The sequence below is a fragment of the Nestor notabilis genome, unplaced genomic scaffold (genome assembly GCF_000696875.1).
Source record: "Nestor notabilis isolate BGI_N333 unplaced genomic scaffold, ASM69687v1 scaffold12593, whole genome shotgun sequence".
Taxonomy (NCBI): Eukaryota; Metazoa; Chordata; class Aves; order Psittaciformes; family Psittacidae; genus Nestor; species Nestor notabilis.
The window spans coordinates 7,557-28,808 of record NW_009923391.1 but is presented as its reverse complement, the minus strand read 5'-3'; the positions used below and the strand labels follow the sequence as shown (position 1 = coordinate 28,808).

Sequence of the window (21,252 nt, the reverse complement as noted above, 5' to 3'; positions counted from 1 at the left end):
CCTCTTTCTTTCCACGCTTTTCAAATAGCACAAGAGATAACCTCACAACTTTGTTATGCTTTGTTGTTGGGCCTCACAACTTTGTCCCAAATGAGCCTGAAGCACAGGATTTTTTGCAGACTATGATAAAGCAGGACCTGGCAGTCTATTGCCCAGTCCCTGACAGGACATATCAGCACAATCATACAGGTTTTATTTTGAATGTAAATGACCAGGCAGAACAATGCCCTCCACAGGTTTTCTGTTATCTGATGTATGCTGGCAAAAGAGCCCTTTCTAACTGCATCCTTCCCTACTGTGCATTCTTGTGGTTCCTCTGTTTCCCTTTTCCTGTATGCTATTATGTGGGATTAGCAGTGGATGCTGAGCACCATTCAGATACAGCCCAACGATCTGCCAGTGAATTTGTTCTATGGGTGTTTGAATTCCCCAAGTGTAACTTCCAGATTTAATTTAGTCCTATTATATCACTGAAAGAGTTCCGCACTTTCCTTATTCTCTCTCCTGGGATACTTTATGCTTCCTTATGCTATTCCAAAAAGACATGCCAGCTGCACAAAGCATCATGTTTTGTAATGGTTTTATTTTTGGCTGGCTCATAATTAACAGTTACCTGGTGAGTTAAAGTACTATTCCACATCCCCTGTCTAACACCACAGAGTGACTGCTCAGTGCAACCATTTTACCACTTCTTTTTTTATTATTATCTATTGTGGGATTCTGGATAAGTTAGAAAATGACTTTATTGAAATGATACTGCTACCACTGAGGACTCTTCAGCTCCTCATACCACTTACTGTTGCCAAGCTGATAAATATGAAACATCACCTGTTGATAACCTGCAAGAAACACTATTTTCCTCAAGTGGAACGAGGTCTCTAGTTGAGACGTACTGGAGGGACCTTTACCCCAACTGCCATCCATTAACATGCTAACCAGCAGTAAAGAGTCAGAGCCAAAACCTCAACCCCAAATACTAGTCAAAACTTGAAGGAAATCACTTGCATGTTACTTACCAGTAAGGCTGGCACAGATTTACTGTAACTTCATGATCTTTCTGTTTTCTCTCCACAGAACAGATGACATTTATGTGAGAGGTATTTTCTGTGCTGACTGGGTGCTTTAAATCCATACAGAGAAGAAAGAATAATAAGAGACAACAATGAATCACCACTCATGAATGAAAAGTGGAGTCAGAGAGAGGGGAAGAGGGTGTAAGAAGTAGAGATTTCCCCTGCAGAATGCCAGCCCCATCATCTTCTACCTCCCTTTCACATCCCACCCAGGCCAAATTGCTGTCAATAATTAACCCAGACTTTCACTCTGCTTTCCCTCGAGTGACCTGAACTTCTACAGCCCCTCCTGCCAAATGATCTGATCACTCCATCTTCAAAAATACAGTTCATACACCTGAAAATAGTCCATGATCATCTGCTACACACAGCATGCATCATTCCTCTCTATAGGCCTATGCTGGCTGGATGCATTCCCCAATATCTATCTGCCTTCTTCCAAGCTCTAAGGCCTGCCAAGGCAGCACATGTACCTGAGTTGACCAAACACTAAGCCATGCCACTCAGACTCCTGGTCACTTGAAAGTTTATAGCTACTTATTTTCCTTATAGTCTCATCCATTCTACTTACTGCCTTAACATTGGAGGTGGGGCTGTGCTGCAGGTTTGGGATTCATATTCACATCTGAGAGGGAAAGGCTTCTGTATCTGTAGTTTAACTCCTCATGGGTGGAAAGGATCCAGAGAGGATTTGGTTTACAGTGAGAATTTCTTCCAGTCCAGGTTTGCTGCTATTGAAGGGGACAGATACGCTTTGGTTTGCATTATGATCAATTACTCTGTATCAGACAAAGTAAATAACACGTTGGACAATTAAATGTCGTGGGGATTTTAAGAATGAAATTTTCACATTCTCAGACTGAACATTCAGATTTCTTGCCTGGAAGAAATGAGATGACCAATGCAATTTGGGCACACCATTTTTGCCTCTAACACAAAATGAACATCCCTAGTATGTTGGCTTAGGTGCATTTACCTCCACATTTTGTCAGCATGAATGCAGCTCAGATATAGGCAATGCTATGCAGGAGGTAGCATGCTATTTTTTGCTGACTGCTTTTTAGATCTCCATCCTGGAAAGGACTGAGTGCTCTCAAGTCTCCATCTAGTCAATGAGAAGTGAAGTTCCTTAACATGTTAGAGACTGCATCTTACAAACTCTCTGCTACACAATTGCCTTGAGGCAATTCTGGCATTTTTCCTCCACATAACCAGTATGAGAAAATGTTGCCAGGGCATGAGTGAAACTCAAGAGCTACCAGAAAGAAGCTCTTTCAGAGGGCTTGAGTTCACAGCCTCCCTCTTGTTGGATAAGAAGTATATACACTCAGCAGTAGTTGCATCTATTCCCTTAGTTCTAGTGCAAAACCAGGCATTTCTTTTCCACCTGTGCCCCTCAGACTCACACTGTTGTCATCAGCATGGCCACGGTGTACTCTGAGGCTCAGAACAGTGTACAGGTGGACTGAGCTGAATTTTTCATCATGGTGTTATCAAACCAGTTTCACACTGCTCCCACATTCTGACAGGTTCATATGAAGAGGTCAGTAGACATTCAGAGGACTGCTTTCTTTCTTACCTCACTTCTTTCTTCACAGCCAATCCCACTGGAGGACTGGGATACAGGGAGTCAATGCACTTGCTGGTACCTTCTCTGTCTTGCAGAGTTACTTTTTAGCACATAAAAGTGTGCTAAAAAAGTTTCAGCACACCTCTCTCCTGGGTGCCAAGAAATACAGATGAGGCAGCCAATTCTGTTCTGCTGCTTTGCTGGGAAGAGAGAGGGATGTGATAGGGAAGAGAAGTAAAGTGCTGTTTGCCTCCAGCCCTTCATCTGCTGGAGTAGAGCTGCTCTACAAGGCACCATTACAGCCCTGGGGAGAGAAGAGGAAAGAATGAAACGCAAGGCACAGCAAAACCAAAGCAAACCACATCAACAGCCCCAAATGAAGCATGAGATTAGTATCATGATATGGACGTGTCATGATGGGGTGTGTGTGTGTGTATATATATATATAGATATATATACACAAAAAATCACAGTCCTGCAGTATTGTTGTGCCAGCTTTACCACCAGCTTATGCTCAGTATGTTGATACTCAGGTGCAGAGGTAAGGATCTGTAGGACACATGTACCACTTTATCTAGCTCTTCAAAAGATTTAACCAGACCTCATGTCCTTTGCTTTCCCAGCTTCTGCCTTCCCATGGCAATGGAGAAAATGAAAAACATAGGAAATACTCACAAGTTACAGGATCTAATAACTTGCCCTTTAGAAGAATCATGTTACTCAGAGGTGCTCTGCACATGCAGTCATTAGAGCCAATAACTTTAGCAATTGATTTCTCAACTGTGGCTCAAACTGTTATCATTACTTTTAAAAACCAAAGTACTGCATGAATACTAAATGCATTTACTGGAGTTACTTTATGTCTCCCATTAATTGTGGAGAGAGTCTGAATTTGCTGCCTTTGTCATAAATAAAGCCATTTATTTCACTGGAAATATCTGGCTTTTCATTCAATAGGAAGCACTTAGATACAACCTCATGTGACCTTAAAGTCACTGCACTTTATCTCTCAGCATCATTAAAATAAAGAATAAGGTACTTATCTCTGCTTAAAAATGCAAAGAAAATGATTCAGCTACAATATTGTCTCCTTTGCAGAAATTATTTTGGGCTGAAAGATCTTTTTTAAGAATGTCAAAATGCAAAACAATACTGCATTGAAACAGTAACAAGTTCCTTTACTTCTTTAAAAAGCCAAATTGCATGAATTCTCATTCTTCCTTTCCCTCCTCCCACTTCTTTGCACTTAAAAAATGTCATCAGCAAAACCAGTAACAGACTAAAGGATGCAACCAGTTTATACAGCTCAGACGGAGTGAAAAATTGAATTTTGAAACTTTGCAAACAAGTTGCTCTGAGTCAATTTTCCTGCAGCTGAATCTATGCTCTTTTCTGTTCTCATTTCCCACAGGTACCTATGGAATTGGCAAAGTGAAGTTTCTCATAAATAACTTGCTGGTATTCAGCTTGTTGCTTTATTTCCTCTCCTATAACTGCGCTGTGCTGGTTTGACATTTTGATTCAGCATTGTAAAAAGAGCAGACTCAATTTACTGAAATTGCTGTCGTTGATGCATTTAGGAAAAAAATACTGATTCAATTTTGCAGCACATTCATTAAGGGAAATGTATTTACCTTACATTTATTTGCAGAATCAAGTAGTCATTCAGCAGGGACAAGAGGAACATCTCACTGCTCTCTGGAGTAAGTCACAGCTTTGGGCAGAGATGGTTCTGACCTGAAGGCTGGTTTCCACAAGGTTTTTATGGTTTTCCAAATGGAGTCCTATCCCATGGGTATTTGAAGGCCACATGCAGAGCCATTTTGGTGCTCTTTTAGCCCTGAGTACATGAACATCTGAAGAGTTTCACACTGTGTGAAAGAAGGGGGAGAACAAAGAGGCAGAGATAACGGCAAAGGACCATGTCATTGCAAGGTGTTACCAGTGGAATCCAGAATATCATAGTAAACATGGGAATTGACAACATAAAATGCTCACCAGCCAGGTGTCTACTCTCCCTTACTGCTTTCTGCTAATGCTGGGGGTGATTTTGCACATCCTTTTTAGAACTGATACCATTTTTGCTTGAATGAGAGGTCAGGATGCTCACGGCTGTCCCATCAACACCTCCCTGCCCCTGTGTACAAGTCCACCCACAGCATAAAGAACCCATTTTCTCCTAAAACCTCTAGGTGTCACTGCTTGACCCAGCTGTTCTAATGCTCAGCACAGTTGATGGGGCAGAGGAAAAGCATCATAGTCCTTAATACCCTACTGCCACCAGCGTTTTAACAAGGAGAAAAGGGAAGCTGTGGTTCCATAAGACACTCTTCAGCTAAAGTATCCTAAAATATGAACTGCAAAAAAGGGGCTAATATGCAGCTCTTTGTACTTACGCTGTTTCCACTAATCAATTTCAACACTTTGTGTTGCTGTTGCCATCAAAATGCACTCTTCTGTACATAAAGGAAGGCTCTTCAGGCTCTTCAAGTTTTTTAATGCTTTGTGTTGCTGTTGCCATCAGAATGTTCTCTTCTGCATATAAAGCAAAGATCTGCAACAGCTTTTCTAAAGGATGCAGATTGGAAAAAGCACAGGAATAATGGAGAAGCCAAAAAAGATGTTTTAAGTGGCACGTGTATAACATACCTAAAATATGAATTTTAGTATATTGGACTTCTGGATTCAGAGATACCTGGATGGATTTTTCCCATGCAAAGGCATCTTATACAGAGGTGCTGTATAGAGACACACACACACACACACACATATATATATATATACACAAAAATTAATTATCTCTACCTGTAGACCACACTCTCATGGTCACTAAGGAACAACAGAATGACAGAAAAGGGAAGCTAAGTGCAATAATTTCATTGGCAGCTAGAAACCAGCACCCTGTTTCCAATTATCAACCCCAGAAATAAATGGTGGTAGGAACTCACATGCATCCTGCTGCTGGTGGTTCTTCAGGCTATCAATTTCTTCAGTTTCTCAGTGTAGCAGAGATCTCTTTTGTTTGAAACAGAAATAGCTTCATACGGCTGGGAACCGACTCTCCTAAAACTTGTCCATTGCAGAATTACCTCCTCCTCTGCTTTTAATGCAATATATTAATGGATTTTTATCCAACTGTTCAGTATCTGTTAAAATGTGAAGTCTATTTCTATTTTTTCTTAACTTTTTAAACTTCTAAACAAATAGCTGAGAAAAGAACAAGCAGATCTTCCACAGACACCTATGAATTGACTACTCCTCTGACCTTATCCTATAACAACTTCTAAATCTATTCAAAAAAGTTCTAAATTCCCTACCTGAAATTAAGAGAGACAGGATTTCTGTGAGCTTCAGGCCAACAGGTGAAAACTTAAAAGCTTCTCATTTGTATTCCTAGGAAGTAGCTGGATCTTTATGCTTTCTCTGCCTCATGTTTTTCAAAACTTGAAGGACAGAACAATTGTGAGAATCTCCAGCATTTGTCAGGTTAGGAAAATAATTCAAACACACATTATTTTCATCTGGTAAAACTGTGAGTTTTCTTTGGGCTTTCTTCCGTAATTCAGAAATTGCAAAGGCCAAAGCTTTCAGGAATTATACTTAAAAAATCATAATTAAAGTCACTAAGTACTTGATTTATATTGAGGGACCATTGATTACGCATTTACTGCACAGACCCAAAGTCAGGTTAAAGATTACAAGTAAATAGCCAGTTATGAGTATTGAAACATCTAGGGAATGGTAGGGATGAGAAAGGTAGATTACTCTGGAGTGAGCTGCCACTTCTGCCAGTGTGACTCTAAAGAGAGACCCAGCCAGCCTGGTCCCAAATCAGAGGCTGCTGCTTGTGCTGCTCTGCTGGTTATCTATAAATGCACAGAGACAAAGCACACTTTCTATATCACATAAGCCATGAGGCCTGTTGCAAACACAATGCAGCCCCCATTTTTATTTTGCCCTTATGATTAGAAAAATTCTTCAACTTTGAAAACCAAAAACTGAGTAGCAACTCCTGTGAGTTCTACTAGCTTCTGTATGGCTGATAGTAGCAGAACAGCCCTGAATTTGCTTTACTATGCTCATTTAAACAATTTAAGCTTAAAATGTTCCCAGGGCAAAAATTATGGCTATGCCTAACAAGTACATTAAACCTTATTATGTCTATTAAGCCCAGAGAGCCACCCTTGTTGCAATTGCACATTATGTTTGAAAGCAGTTATCGGCAGTGTATTGAATTCCCTAATCAAACCAGCATGGGAGGTACTTTTTTGTGACATTTAGAAACCCTCAGTTACAAAATACTGAGCTAAAAGGGCAAAGAAATGGATTTTCCTAACACAGTACCAGAAAACAAACAGGCACCGGATGGAGGCAAAGAATTGGAATCTTATTTTGCATTCTGGTTTTCCTTTTATTCTGTTACTTTGGTATCTTAAGATACTCAAAATGAACAAAAAGCCCAGTATTTGAGGGAAAAAGAACCTTGTCATTTGAGCAATAAAACACTTAAAAATTGCCCAAGTGACAAAAATGAAAGATATTTTCATCTGCAACATATAAACCAAAAGCAATCTTTTATTGCTCAATACCTTTCTTTAAAATGTAAAAATCACGGAAGTGCTAGCTCAAGTTTGCATGAAGTTGAAAATACTTAATTCTTTTTTTCATCTGCTGTTTTTTCTTGGTGGTTTAAAATGAAGCATATGCTTCCAGGATAGGTATTTCAGGGCTGGGATCTTTAAAGGAAACCAGATGGCAAAAATCATAAATCTTTCTCCCTTCTGCTCTGACAGTCCCAATCAAGAGAGTTACTGGGCTGGAAGATCAGGTTTATATTTATTGTTACAAAAATATTTTCTTTGTGCATCCAATGTGGTTTTAATTTTCTAGAAGCCCACAGTAGCAACTGCCAGTTTAGTGAGATAGTATATGCAAACAGTTATAGAAAGACCATATACCACATTCTCCATTTATTTTGGAGGCACTGGTGTACTATTTCACACAAGAAATATGACTCAAGAGTATCTTAGAGTGGAAGCACTTGAGGATCTTTGATGCAGAATACCAAATAGCTGTAAAGAAGCATTATTGCACACAAAGGTGTCACTCCCAAATAGCAGACAAGGATCTGATCTTAAAAAGTGCAAGCATAACTGATGTGGTAGGTAAGTATTTTAGGCTCCATCTGCAAATGGAAGGGATGATCTGTCTACAGCCTTAACATAAATAGCATGGTTAAATAGTTTAGAAATTCTTTTGATCACTGATCTTAAAAAACCCTCACAAGATAAAAAGAAATCGTTTCTCATTAATGTTCCTGATTTCAAGGCGAAGCTTGAAAGACTTGAAAGCTCAAACACGACAGTTAAGACTATGCTGGTTGTTCCCAAGACTTCTGGGGAAATAAAATGTGCAATTAGAGCCCTTTGATTACCAGAAGGAAGTTCAACGTTCACAAATTAATGCTCCAAATGGGAACATTACTGGAAAATGTTAAAAATTTGCTTCAAAATAAATATTCCAGTATATTTTGATGTAGAACCGGCAAAACATTTGTGGATGTTCATTTCAACTCATTTCAGTGTTCACTGTTTCCGATGAAAACAGCTACTGAAATCAAAAGCTTCCCTACACAAACTTCACTTTTTTGTTGGAAAATTCTCCCACCAACATAATTTTAGGATCCACGAGAATCTTCTGAGGAAACAAAGGTAAGGGAAAATGATAAATTAAGAGTAGGCCACCACCAATGCCAGATTTTATTGAGGTACTGCGTTCACATCTGTTTGTGCACCAAACAATCACATTTAACTAACAGAGAATCATATTCTTGATGTGGAGACACCACATTAAGATGGCATACAGGGAAAGCTTAAAGCAAAGCTTGGTCAACATGGTGTGCCAGGTTCTGCTTTGCTTGACAACTGTGTTACCTCACTGGAACTGCACAGGGTAAAGACAACAGTTTGCATGAAAATGACTAGCAGCAGTAGCTGGTGTGTGCAAATCGAAGTTTACTACTTCTCAGTACAGTAACCATACACAAATACATATTTTCATACAGCTTAAGATTGGCCTCTGGTTATTGACAGTGGTTGTAACTGCCAGGAAACTCCTCTGGAAGAGTGAGTCAGGCTCTTGTGGCTTACAGTCACAGTCCATCCTCATGGCTCAGGAACTCTCTTGAAGCCACTCGGCTTTGTCAGCAGCTTGTTTCGGTGAGGGCCTTGTGAAGGATGCAGCTCTCTATCTGCAAAATACCCATCAGAGTTAAGAATTAGACTGAACAGAGGAAGATTTTTTCCCTCTGCTGCACAGCAGAGTTGATAAGGAGATCCTACAAACAAATCCAGAGCAAACCACACAGTTCAATCCATTTCACTGGCATTACTTCTTTCCAAGCATCTCATTATATTCCTAAACTTTATCATGTGAAGAATTACACCTCTGAAGGGCATCACGACACCTATGAAACACTAAATGCCTCCTCTGGGGATGTAAGTGGATGGGTAAATCTGCTGTTGCTTCTCCTCTGTGCAAGTGAGGCACAATGGTGCTAGAGTAAAACAAAAAAAGGCTTAGCAGATGAAGAGTGTCTTTCATCTAACATTTCTACACACTGCCTCCTGGATATGCATCATTAATATCTACATTATTCTACACATTTTTTTTATGATAGACATACTCACAATGGGGCCTTTAATCTTGAAGGATACCAGAGTATATTCCAGACTACACTTGAAGGATTTCTATACAAAGAAATCACTCCACTGCTCATTAAAACAGGATTGCTTCTGAGGTGAAGCACAACAGCTGTTGGTACAGCTGGGTTTAGAAGCAGATTGTCTGGATATGCAAAAAACAATGGACATGCACTGAAGTCTGGCCAGAAAATCTCAGCAAATTCAGCTACTGACAGAAGTTCTGAAGTGTGAAATCTCGGATTTCAAGGCAGATGGCAACTAGCAGCAAAGAGCACCACAACCAGCAAAGAACATCACTTCCAATACTGGTTCATCAAGAGGAATGAAGGTTATCTGAGTTATCGGTGATACTTTTGTAGATTCTAGATTTTATTCCACTTAAGACTGAGAATAGTTATACATTCCTGACCAACTTAAATTAAAACATACAAGACATACGTACAAACCTAGATTTGTACCCTCCCCCAGTATTGCCATCTGGTTGACAGCAGGCATCAGTATGAATCAGCAGCATGCCCTGGCAGCCAAGAGGACAAGCCACATCCTGGGCTGTGTTAAACACAGTATAACCAGCCATTCAAGAGGTGATCATCCCACTGTATTTAGACTTGGTACAGCCTCACCTTGAGTACTGTGTGCAGTTCTGGGCCCCACAATTTAAGAAGGATGCTAAGATAATCGAATGTGTCCAGAGAAGGGCAACAAAGCTGGTGGAAGGGCTGGAAGGAATGTCCTATGAGGAGTGGCTAAGGACTTTGGGCTTGTCTAGTTAGGGGAAAAGGAGGCTGAGGGGCAAACTCATAGCTCTCTGCACCTTCCTGAGGAAGTGATCTGTGGGGTGATCTGTAAGGGTGCTGAGGCGCTGGCACAGGGTGCCCAGAGAAGCTGTGGCTGCCCCATCCCTGGCAGTGTTCAAGGCCACGTTGGACACAGGGGCTTGGAGCAACCTGCTCTAGTGGAAGGTGTCCCTACCCGCGGCAGGGGTTGGAACTGGATGAGCTTTAAGGTCCCTTCCAACCCAAACCAGTCTGTAATTCTATGATCCTATGATCTCTTCTTCCTATCACTAATGTCCTACTGGTGGGAATGGTTCAAAGCTGCACCATGGGAGGTTTAGACTGGACATTAGGAAGCATTTCTTTACTGAGAGGGTGGTCAAACACTGGAACAGGCTTGGTCAATGCCCCAAGCCTCCAAGTGTTTAAAGAGGCATTTGAACAATGTCCTTAATACTCTGTTTTAACTTCTGGTCAGCCATGAAGTGGTCAGGCAGTTGGACTAGATGATTGTTGTAGGTCCCTTTCAACTGAAACAGTCTATTCTATCTCTGCATACAGCATTTCTGCTTAAATACCATATCAGAAGGGAGCTCAGATGTTCCTATTATGGCCATCATGTTTTCTCCAAACTAGAGTCAGACCCACACACAACCTGACAGAGCATCCAAGACTCTCGCTACTTACAGCAGCTTGACAGACATTTCCTTCCCAGACCTGGACACAGCCTAGCAAAAGCCAGGGGCTGCTGGTGTGGCCTAAGTGATTCCTGGGGTTAAGACACAGCCCCACACAATGGCTGAAGAAATTCTTCAGTCTACCCTGTTCAAGATACCCTTGGAAGAAAGTACCACAGGTCACATCACTGGCTGCCCTTATTGTTTGGACGATTTTCTATTACTAAATCTGGATCTACTTCAAAGTGAAATTCAGCACAGCACTTACCCTGCCTGCCACTGACATGGAAAATACTCATTGTCCTTTGTTTTGCCTAACTGAACACTGTCACTCGTCTCTTCTCGACTTAAGCCTGTCCTGCCATTCAAAAATCTAAATATTTTACCTCAGTCTTCTCTCTTCTCCAGTATATTGACACCTAAAAGCATTACTGTGACAGAGACACTGCCAGCACTAATTGGAACAAATTACTACCTTACATCCTATATACAGTTCCCATCTTTGATATGTCAGACTAAAAGAGCCCAGAACATCAGTACTCTGCATATGGCATACTGTAAACCCCCAGATAGTTTTTTCCCTCCATACTACTTAGTTATTCTCCCTTAGGTATATTTGAGGATTTGATTCCTCCTTTTTAAATACAGCACTTTGATTTTATCTTTATTGTATTTCACCTTTTTGATGTCAGACCATTTCTCCAGGGCACTGAGCTAATTCTGAAAGGCAGTTTTATCCCCAGTCTTACAACTCTTCCCAGGGTGGTGCCATCATAAATGTTATAAATATGCTCTTTAGTCCTTCAGCCAAGCTCTTACTACTCAACTGGGATGGAGTACTGAGATATCCTTCCCTCTGAAAATGTGTTTGAGAATGAGCCACAGAAAACTTCTCTTTGACTGCATTTTCATAAAGACCTGTAGTCTTTATGAACCACTTGTTCCCACTTCTTTGACAGGCAAAATTACCTTGACAAAGAGAGAAATTAGACTGGTTTGTCATGATTTGTCTTTATGAAGTCTGTGTCAGGTTTTTCTTATGCGTAACTCGATTGTTTAATAATTTGATGTATTACCACTCCAAGTTAGAAGCGATGCCTCCAGCTGCCTACTTCCTCTGCTTTCCCTTTTTAGAGCTAAGAGTTGCATTTGCCCTTTTGCTGGAGAAAAGCTCATGCAAACAGGCTTGAATTGTGTGCTGAACCACATCAGTTGCAAGGGTGTAGGGGGTCCTCTTCCTCATTAAAACCCTGTGAATTTGGCAGAGGAAGTATGCATGCTAAATCAAACCTAATTGCCACATGGAGCTTTCTCACAGCAGTGGAAGGCTTGCAGCCACTGGTGGACTTTCTGGCTTATCACTGCACTGTGGCTCTCCATAACAGGTGAGGGCACAAAATCAGCAACAAGCCAACTACATGAAAAGCAGAGGACAGAAAACATTTAGAGATCTGGAATTTCTACCAACACTTCACGGGATAATCTGTTAAGTTCACAGAACATCCCCAGCTGCTCCATTCTGGATCTGGAAGCAAAAAGGCTCACAGGCTAAGGGTGCAGTTTTCCTGGGTTTAGCCCCAAAAGTCTCAAGTATTTTGAGTCTTCATGACAATCCCATAACAAAAAATAACTGGACAATTCATCCACAAAAAAAAAGCTTCTCATTTTTTTAGTCTTTATATAATGTGTGCATTGAAACCACCTGCAGAAAATCCTCTGCAGCTGGCCTTGCAATTCTCTCCCTGCAAGCAATAGTGCAGGCTATACTTCCAGGCACTCCATAAACATTAGTCTCTGTGACATGGTGGAAGGCAGGCAAACTGAAGCATGAGGAAATGAAAGGCTCATGGCCTTGAGAAAGCAATGCCACATCCACAGACCTGAACTGAGGTCCCAGCTCAGTGCTTAGTGCCTGCCTCAGATATTTTGGGATTTTCTCACCACAGACGGCTTTCTGACTGCAGGATTCTTTTTAGTCTTCCCATGGCATTTTTCTCCCACAAAACATTTCATTTGCAACAGCAGTAAAAAAAGAAATAGGTGTGGAGGTGGGTTAGAAGTTTCAAAATGAGTTTTGTTACACCGAAGTACTTGCATGAGGACAAGCAGCCCAAACCAACCTATTATGCTGATAATAAAGAGCACTTGAGAAAGATGCATTTGCACTTACAATGCACAGGGTGGCTTTCTTTTTAAGGGTACAAGAGAAAATACATGAAGCAGGAACTCTTGACACTTTCCTGTTCATCTAACAACTGCTGAGCAAACAGGCCCACTTTTTTTGTTTCCCCTGTGACAGACATTGCTGATCTACAGCTGTTCTCACATTCTGTGGCTGTTTAGTCAAGAGCTTTCACCCCCTGCAGAAGGCAAAATGCACGTTTCATGCCATCTGAAGTCTCTTTTGCATTATTCATAAATGCCTCTTAAGTCTGAAGTAGAATTCATCTGTACTGGCATATATTTTAAATACTATTTTGCATGGGCTGTGCCATAGGCAGTTTGCCCTTTAAACATGATTTCAGCACAAAAATCAAGTCAGCATATGAAACTTCACTCCTCAGTTGTCTATCAGACTTGACTCAGCACTTGTAGGTAACATCCCCAAGAAGCAGAATATGACTAAACTACCCACCAGATACTTCACTGCTCTTACCCTTGGTCACACAGGAGCCTTTCCAGCAGTTCTTCACTAAAGAATTTGTTTTAAATGGTAAGTTACAAGGGCAGCCTCCTTAATATGCTCTGTACATCCAGGACAGCATCAGGGAAAGGACAAAGGCAGCATAAGGGGAATGTAATCTCTGGTGCACACAATCATGATGAAATATTCATGTACAAGTGAATCAAGAAGAGATTTCTCTGTGGAAGGACTGTGTTCAAGTCTCTGCAGATACTCCTCTGTGCAACGTCAGCATCAGGGAAATGTATATGGACTGTATGATATAGAATCATATATAAGGACTCAAATCAGAGACAGTTTGCTAGTGCTTTTCAGAAACCTAAAAACCCATATAAAGGTTCATGGCATTTTGCAAAATGCTTATCATATCTGCATCACCACATATAAAACAGAGCAAAGGGTATACAAATACAATAGAGTAAGAGGAAAATAAGTGTTCTCACTGTACCTGTATTCATGGCACCATTGGTAGAATCCATCCAGTGCCTCTGGTTTTTTAACATATTGAACTCCCTCTAGTCTCACTATCTGTAAAACAAAAGCATTTTTAGTAAAACTAACAGCATTATTCTTCCTTCAGTTGCATAGTAATACACAGATGTAACAGAGGAAATATAGTTCCTGGAACCTTCCTCTATAGTTTTTAGAGGATGGGATAAACCAGAGTGATTCCACTTTCTGTCCCTAAGCCTTTGGGAGGCTGCAATTAATAACTTATGTTAAAAAGGAATGAACATTAAGATGAAAACTAACATAAGGCAGCAGTATTGTGGGATAAGTAGGATTTATAGCAGGAAATCAGAATGTCTCCTAAAAGAAATGACAGAAAAGTTTCCCATATTCAATAAAATAGAACAGAAATCTCAAACTTTCATCCTGCTCCAAACATTATCAGTCAGTATTGCTTTCACTGCACCTTCCACCCAGTGACCCCAAAACACTGCATGGGGGGAGGCTGACAATACATCTTTGCATGAAACAGGTGTCACCCTTGGTTTTTAGGAAGATTAAAGGGATGTCAGGGGCAAATGAAGCAATTTTTATTTAGGTATTCCACCTGTTGTCCAGGAAATTTTAAATTCTGGCACCTCCCATCTTTTCAGTGTTGGATTTTGAAGCTTAGTAGTAGTTCAATATTGGTTTTCAGAGCACAACTTCACAGGTTAAAATAACAGTTCATTAAAATTCCACCGGGCAACTGACAAGAGACACCGGCTTGGAGCGGAAGGACTGGAATCTTTAGATTCAGTGTAGATCACTTGAGTTTGCCCAACTGATCACAACAACCAAAGCAAAAGCAGTCTGCAGCGGGTCACTTGTCATGAAGTGATACTCACCCAGTGGTTTCCACCAATACCTGCTCACAGCAGAAACAGCAAAGCTTTAGAAGGACTTTCCTGACCTTAAACTTCATTTTCTTTCCTTTCTTATATTCATTCATTTCCTTCCCTTTTTCCTCACTCTTGTTTACAGTCCTAATTTTCTGCTGCTATGCTTCCCACGCTAACCCCATCTCCATGAACAGCTTATACTTTTACTCTCTCCTCTCTCTTTACCCTAAATCTCCAGTTATTCCAATCCTGTGCATACTTCCTGTCTACAAGGCTTCCCTTCACCCATCTCCCCAAGCACCCCATCTCTGCTCTCCAGCGCACCCACAGCCACTGTTTCACTCCCTGGCCCTCTCAGGAGTTTCTCCATCCCCTCTGGCATTGCTGCCCTCCTGCTTTACTGCTCTCAACCCCATTAGCCCCATCCTTCTTCCACACACTCCCAGGTGTACCCAGGTCCTTGCAGTTTCTTACCTACTAGCTTCAAAACCTCTCCTCGCTCCACCTTCTCGTCTAAGTCTCCTTATGGAGCTCATCAGTCTTCTCCCCAGGCTGAATTTCCCTGTATTTCCCATTACCCTCTAGTCCAACACTGTCTTTGACCTCATTTTCCAGTTTCCCACTGCTTGAGCCAAAACATAGATTAAAGAGAAAGGAAGAGGAGAGAGAAGCATAACTAGGCAGGGTATTTCTGTCCAAGGAGGCATGTGGGGAAGAGATTAAAAAAAGTTCCCTATAATCAAAAGGGATGAAGAGTTGAGAATTTTAGTATTTTCATTTAAAAAATAAAATGAAACTAAATTGGGCAGAGGAATTACTTGGTTTTGAAAGTGGTTTCTGAAGTGTTTTGAAAGCTGCATTTTATTTTGTTTAACTGAAAAAACTGCAGTTCGGAATTTGATAGTTTGACATTTCAAAAACTCTGTAAAATAATATTTAAGCCAAGGTCTTAGTTGCAACCAAGTCTTTTCAGTGAGTTAGCTCAGCTTTGATCAGAAAAAAAAAAAAAAAAAAAGAAACCCAAAAAGCAAAACCATAAAATTCCTAGTAAGTTATAGAGGAAGACAGCCTGGGTTTGAGGCCTGTCTGCATTTCATATCTAAGCCAGCTTACAGCATCTCTAGGTATCTTTGCAGTATGAAACCTGACCCAATGAGCTGCAAAAGCCTCACTGTTACAAGAAAGTTTAGGAAATGTAAAAGCTAAAGTGTTCAATTTAAACATTTCCAGATTTAATCTTTCCTAGTGATAGAACTTTGAGCTAATGCTACCCTTCTACTACATCTGAATTCCCAGCTCCAAAATAGGGAAGTTCTTAATTTCCTAAAGAAAAAAGAAATAATCTTTGGGGGGGGGCTTGGATTTTAACAGTTGAGACCATATGGCTGGTTTTCCCCATATATAAGTATCTGAGGCAGGTGGCTGGCAAAGAAAAAGGTAGCCTAAGGAAAATATAAGGTCAGATGCAGAAAGACCATATAGTGGAAATTACTGATAAGCCTAGAAAGCAAGGCTATCAATGCATACTCCAAAACACAAGCACAGTGTCACTGAATTCAGACAGCAACTCTCTGGTTTCAGAACCAACAGTCAGGTAACTACTGAGCTAAGGAGGAGAATGTGAGAGTTTGGTGCTTTCTCATCAAAATACCTGAATGTTTTATGTATTTGAAGAGTGTCCCATGAGGAATCTTTAATTAAGGAGAGAAATAGGGACAGGAAGGTCATCTGGCTATTTTTTGAGCTGAGTTTTTCCTTATGAAATGAAATCATGAGCTTTTGCATGCTATGATGTCACTGCTGTGTAAGAAGACAGAATTAATCTCTTCTATTAAAGAACATTTTCCCCAGCACTTATGAGTAATTTAGAAGGCCACAGTTCTCTTCACACTCCAACCCAAAGGTCCCTGCTGTCTGACACTGAATGCATTAGAGAGGTCTTTCTGTGCTGAGCTTTAGAGGAAAATGTTAGTTACTATCATAAAATCTAATTTGCTATTCTCACTTCACAGTGGTATAGGACACCTTGCCCCTCCAGGGTCCTCCAGGACTAATGCTGGCAGAAACACAGGGACAACTCAGAAAATGTGTTTACAAACTGTTTGGGTCACCAAGGTCATAAAGGTAGATAGTCTCTATCTACCTTTTTACCTCTGATGGCAAAACCCATTCTAAGGGGCCAGCAGAGGTGACCACTCCTCTCTCATCAGCGGCCTGTTCCAGAGAAGCACATGTGCATCTTTTCCCAGAGCTGAGCAGCAGATAAGCCTCCGGAATCTTCCTTTTCTGCCTGCTTAGCACTGCTCTCCTTACAATTGTGCCATCTTTACTCAGCCCTCATCTCCCCTAGATGCTCTGGCACTGTTCAGTCAGCCTTAACAAAACACTTGTAATCTTCTGACTCCATAGTTCCCTACATTTTAAAGGGGATAAACCTTTTGCACAAAGAGAAGTTTTTTTGGTTAGGAGGAGGACAAAGTGTATAACCAAATTCCCCTTCATCTTCAGAAAAATCCATAAGCTTGCATTCTCAGGGCTTCGATTTCTCTGGGGCCTTTGTTTACCAAGAAACACTTTTATAGTTCTCCAGTCTTCAAATGAGAGAAACAATGAAAAAATCTTCTCTCTCAGAAAGGGCTCACTGAGCAATTTGTATGATTAAAAAGCAGGTTCACTTTACTAAGAAGTATGCTTCAATGATTTGAATATTGGTCTCAAAAAGCATGGCTCAATTCTCTGTACCACAGGATTCCTGTGTCAAGCTAGTCTTGACATATAAGCAAAAGGACAAAGGGCTTCCAGTTAGCAATGCCCTTTTAAAATTCCACTGGACATTAACATCTGCACTGACATACAAAGCATTAAAAACACACCACTTCCCTGCACTTACGTCTCCCTGTGAGATGGGGCTAATAATCTCCCTCCTTCAAAACATTAACTGTGAGGATAGAGGAAGAACTGAAGTATTTCGACACTTTAGTAAGGCAGATCATTATAACCCACAAGCCAAACCCTACATGAACCTCACATTCTGAGGCAGAGCGCAACCAATAAACAAGCGATGTATAAAGAGCTGAGATGTGGCCTGTAAAGGAGAGGATTTCATAGAAATACATAAAGTATGTTACTGCTTTTTATTGAGAAATACTAGATCTGTTAAGAAACTGAACTGTAAACTCCTCGAGATACGGGATCTTCTCATTTGCCTGGACACAGTCTTGCATATAAGGGATCTACTCTACACTAAGATACTACAAATAGAAATGAGTGTAACTATTAACATTTAAGTAGTTCCTCGTCATCTACACCAGTGACTCAGCTCATTTTTCCTGAAATTCAAATCAGATTAAAATGCTATTTTTTCCTAGGGCTAACAACATGCTTAGCTAACTCAGGAACCTCATATAGAATAATATCTGTGTTGATGACATTGAAGAACATTTGGTCAAGACTAAATAGAGGCAAATTCCAGCCAACGTGCCTTTTGCACTCAGACTTTAACAAAGGCTGCACATCCAGTCTAGTGGTAGATTTATGATTGATCTTGAAATCGTTTCTGTAAAAATTCAGCAATTCTGCTTCTATATTTAGGAGATCTTGGATGAGCCCATGGGAACGATGACCAACTTTGACTATTACATGAAGGAGGAAAGGCATACAATAATCAATTGTACGTTTAATGAAATACAAAACTCCAACTGAGCTGATATGAGTGAAATTGAATATAATAAAAATTGCTTTTATGAATGAGTGCTCTCTGAATGCTCCAAGGGGACAGATGATGCACAACTCCTGACGTGTGACATAGCTTTCATCTAAACAGAAGATTATGCTAGCTCAGAAAAAGCAGAGCTGAGCTGAGGTCACAGTTAAAATACATGGTCCTCAGGCCTAACATTTTCTGAAGCTTCTAAAAACTGCTTTAATTTTTTTAATTCATTTTTATTCCTGTATATGATTATGCTCAAATCTCAGAAGAACTGAAAGAGGAGGAAAGAGGCTGCTTTTATTGTTCCCCAGGCCTGAAAGCAGCAACCAGTCATCTTGTTATACACTCAGCCCTTGCATGACTTCCATGCAAAAGAAAACCAGGTATGATGAAGAGAAGCACTCAGGCTTGTCAATGAAATCCTTCGACTTTTGCAAAGATTTCTCAACCCTGGCAAAGTGACTGGCTTTCAGTTTCTGGCAACCCACCTCATCAACAGCTAAAGCTACCAGAATTTAGATGTAAAATAATTGTCATTCAGAGCAGCCAAAGAAGCAGAATAATAAAAGTGAAAGAACACAGGATGAGAGCAAAGTCAAAACAGTGTTTAAATACAAAGCAACGAATAAAGCTCAAAACAACACCGGTTTTGGAAAAAGCAAACATCTCTCAGCTTCCTGGAGTTGTAACACCTAGAATCACGAGAGACAGGATGCCTACATGAATGCTGGGTCATCAGTGGGGAAGCTTGGGATGTTTTTCACCTCCTGGTAGGAAGAAAGGAATGATCTCTAATGCTGAAACAGGATGTGGTTTTGCAGCAGGGTTCGAGTCTTAGAGAAAGATGGAATCACTCAGCTGCAGTGGTGCAGGAGCACCTGCCTCCTTCCCAGCTCCCCATATGCCAACCATGTCTGGCACAAAAATACAAAGCATGAGAAAAGCAGCACTACTGTCCTGGCAATGGATTAAGAGCTGATGCCATAGCAGGAAAACCTGAGGGAAGAAGTTAAACAACAACATGTTCAAAAGCATAATGCCAGTTTATAATTAGAACACAACCATCTTGTAAAAGATCACTAAGCATTTTGCTCATCCCACCCAGGAGTTTATTTAGGTTGCTCTAGGTAGCAGGTCTGATTCCCACTCTCTGCAGGATGGTGTGAAGTTTTCAATTTGTAGATTAGTAGCAGTTTGATGAATGTGTGACTTCCACTTCATCAGCTTGCTCAGCTTACACAGCTCCAAAAGAAGGCTTTGCACTTCCTGATGGTCCTGCAAAACACTTTTAGACCAAAGCCTGCATTCTTTGGAGAACAAGACTCAAGTTTGGTATGAAGTGGACTGTGTTAACCAGGCACTCAGGAGAGGACTTCCTGCTGTATAATAGGCTGTAATTACAGTAACTCATTGGTCATTATTCCCCTTTTTCAACTTCCAAGGCCTAATTAAGTACACATTCCCTTTACCTCCTACAGCTTTATTGTGTGGGAAGCCACATTTAAACATTTAGGAAGTCCAAGACAAAGGGTGAAACTTGTTGCCATCAAAACTTGCTGCCATCAAAACTTGCAGTCAGATTTCACAAAGATAGTGAAATATAACAGCAGCACAGGTTTTGCTATGCCAGTGCTGGCTATATGCACTGCTCCTGCTGGTGTCTGCCAATGCAGTTTGGGCACAAAGGTATGGACTATTGGGACTGAAGCAAAAAGTCTTAGATTTGGACTGGATCCTATGTCAGGAAAAAAGAAAAAAGAATGATCTCTCCCTATCACAAGAAAATACACTTAAAATCTCTTGTGAGATTCTTATTGCTAGAATGAAATCACTACTGTATGTTTATGTACTCTTGACAGAGCAACTAATTCATTAGACCTCCTCCTAATAAAGGGATGTATTTATTGCACCCTTACTCACTATTGCAAAGTTTTACTCTTCCTACTCCTGAATAAATACACTGAGCTCGTGTTCATGTTTTTTACTTGCATGTGGTACACACTGCATTGAGAAGGTAAAATAGCAGAATAGCTTGTCTACATCTTGAGGTCCCCATGAGAAATACACACTGTGGGATTCCATTTAAAGACAGAATAAGGCTTTATCTCTGCAGGAGATCACGTATGTCAATAACAGCTGGTCTTACCTGCCATCTGTAAGCTTAAACCAGTATCCAGTTTGCTGCGTGGCTTCGTGCTGATAAACAAATAACAGAGAACACACACAGTGATGATAAAAGCAAAGAGGACCACTGCTGCTATTGACAGGCCCACCAGTGCTCCAACACTGAGAAGAGAGGAAAAACAAAGAAATTAAGTTCACAAACAGCTTGGGATACCTGTTAAAACAACGATCAGAATCATATCTGGAGGTTCCCTGTACTCAGGCAGGGGAGTGACTATGTATTTTACTGTACATAAACCTTTAGAGCTCAATACTTAAGTTGCATAATTATTTCATTGCCCTCAGAAGGGTCAATGTCAGTACACAGCAGTTGGACGTCTGGCCATTGGTAGCATTTCATGTTATCTATGCATACTAATCCCAAGTCTGATTTAAACTGTGTTTATGAAAATCAGAAATAACTTCATGCAGTAATTGGCATAAGTGAGATCAAGAACTTTTCCAATGAAGTGTGTATTCCCAGATAAGCATAGATATATAAATATCACATGCACACACAAAGAGGGATTCCAGAGCTCCAGGCAGCCCATGCACACTCCTTTTTC

At 40.6% G+C, this 21,252-nt stretch overlaps 1 protein-coding gene across 1 annotated transcript; it reads right to left on the bottom strand.

Moving 5' to 3' along the window:
• Window positions 1-8,271: 8,271 nt before the first annotated feature.
• LOC104403845 (membrane protein FAM159A-like) lies at window positions 8,272-20,809 on the bottom strand (the record flags this gene model as incomplete). Its single annotated transcript, XM_010012114.1, is given in 5 exon segments — window positions 8,272-8,340; window positions 8,686-8,804; window positions 8,806-8,822; window positions 8,824-8,893; window positions 20,670-20,809. Coding segments are annotated over 5 exon segments (415 nt in total), but the record flags the coding sequence as incomplete, so codon positions are not given.
• Between the last annotated feature and the right edge of the window lie 443 nt (window positions 20,810-21,252).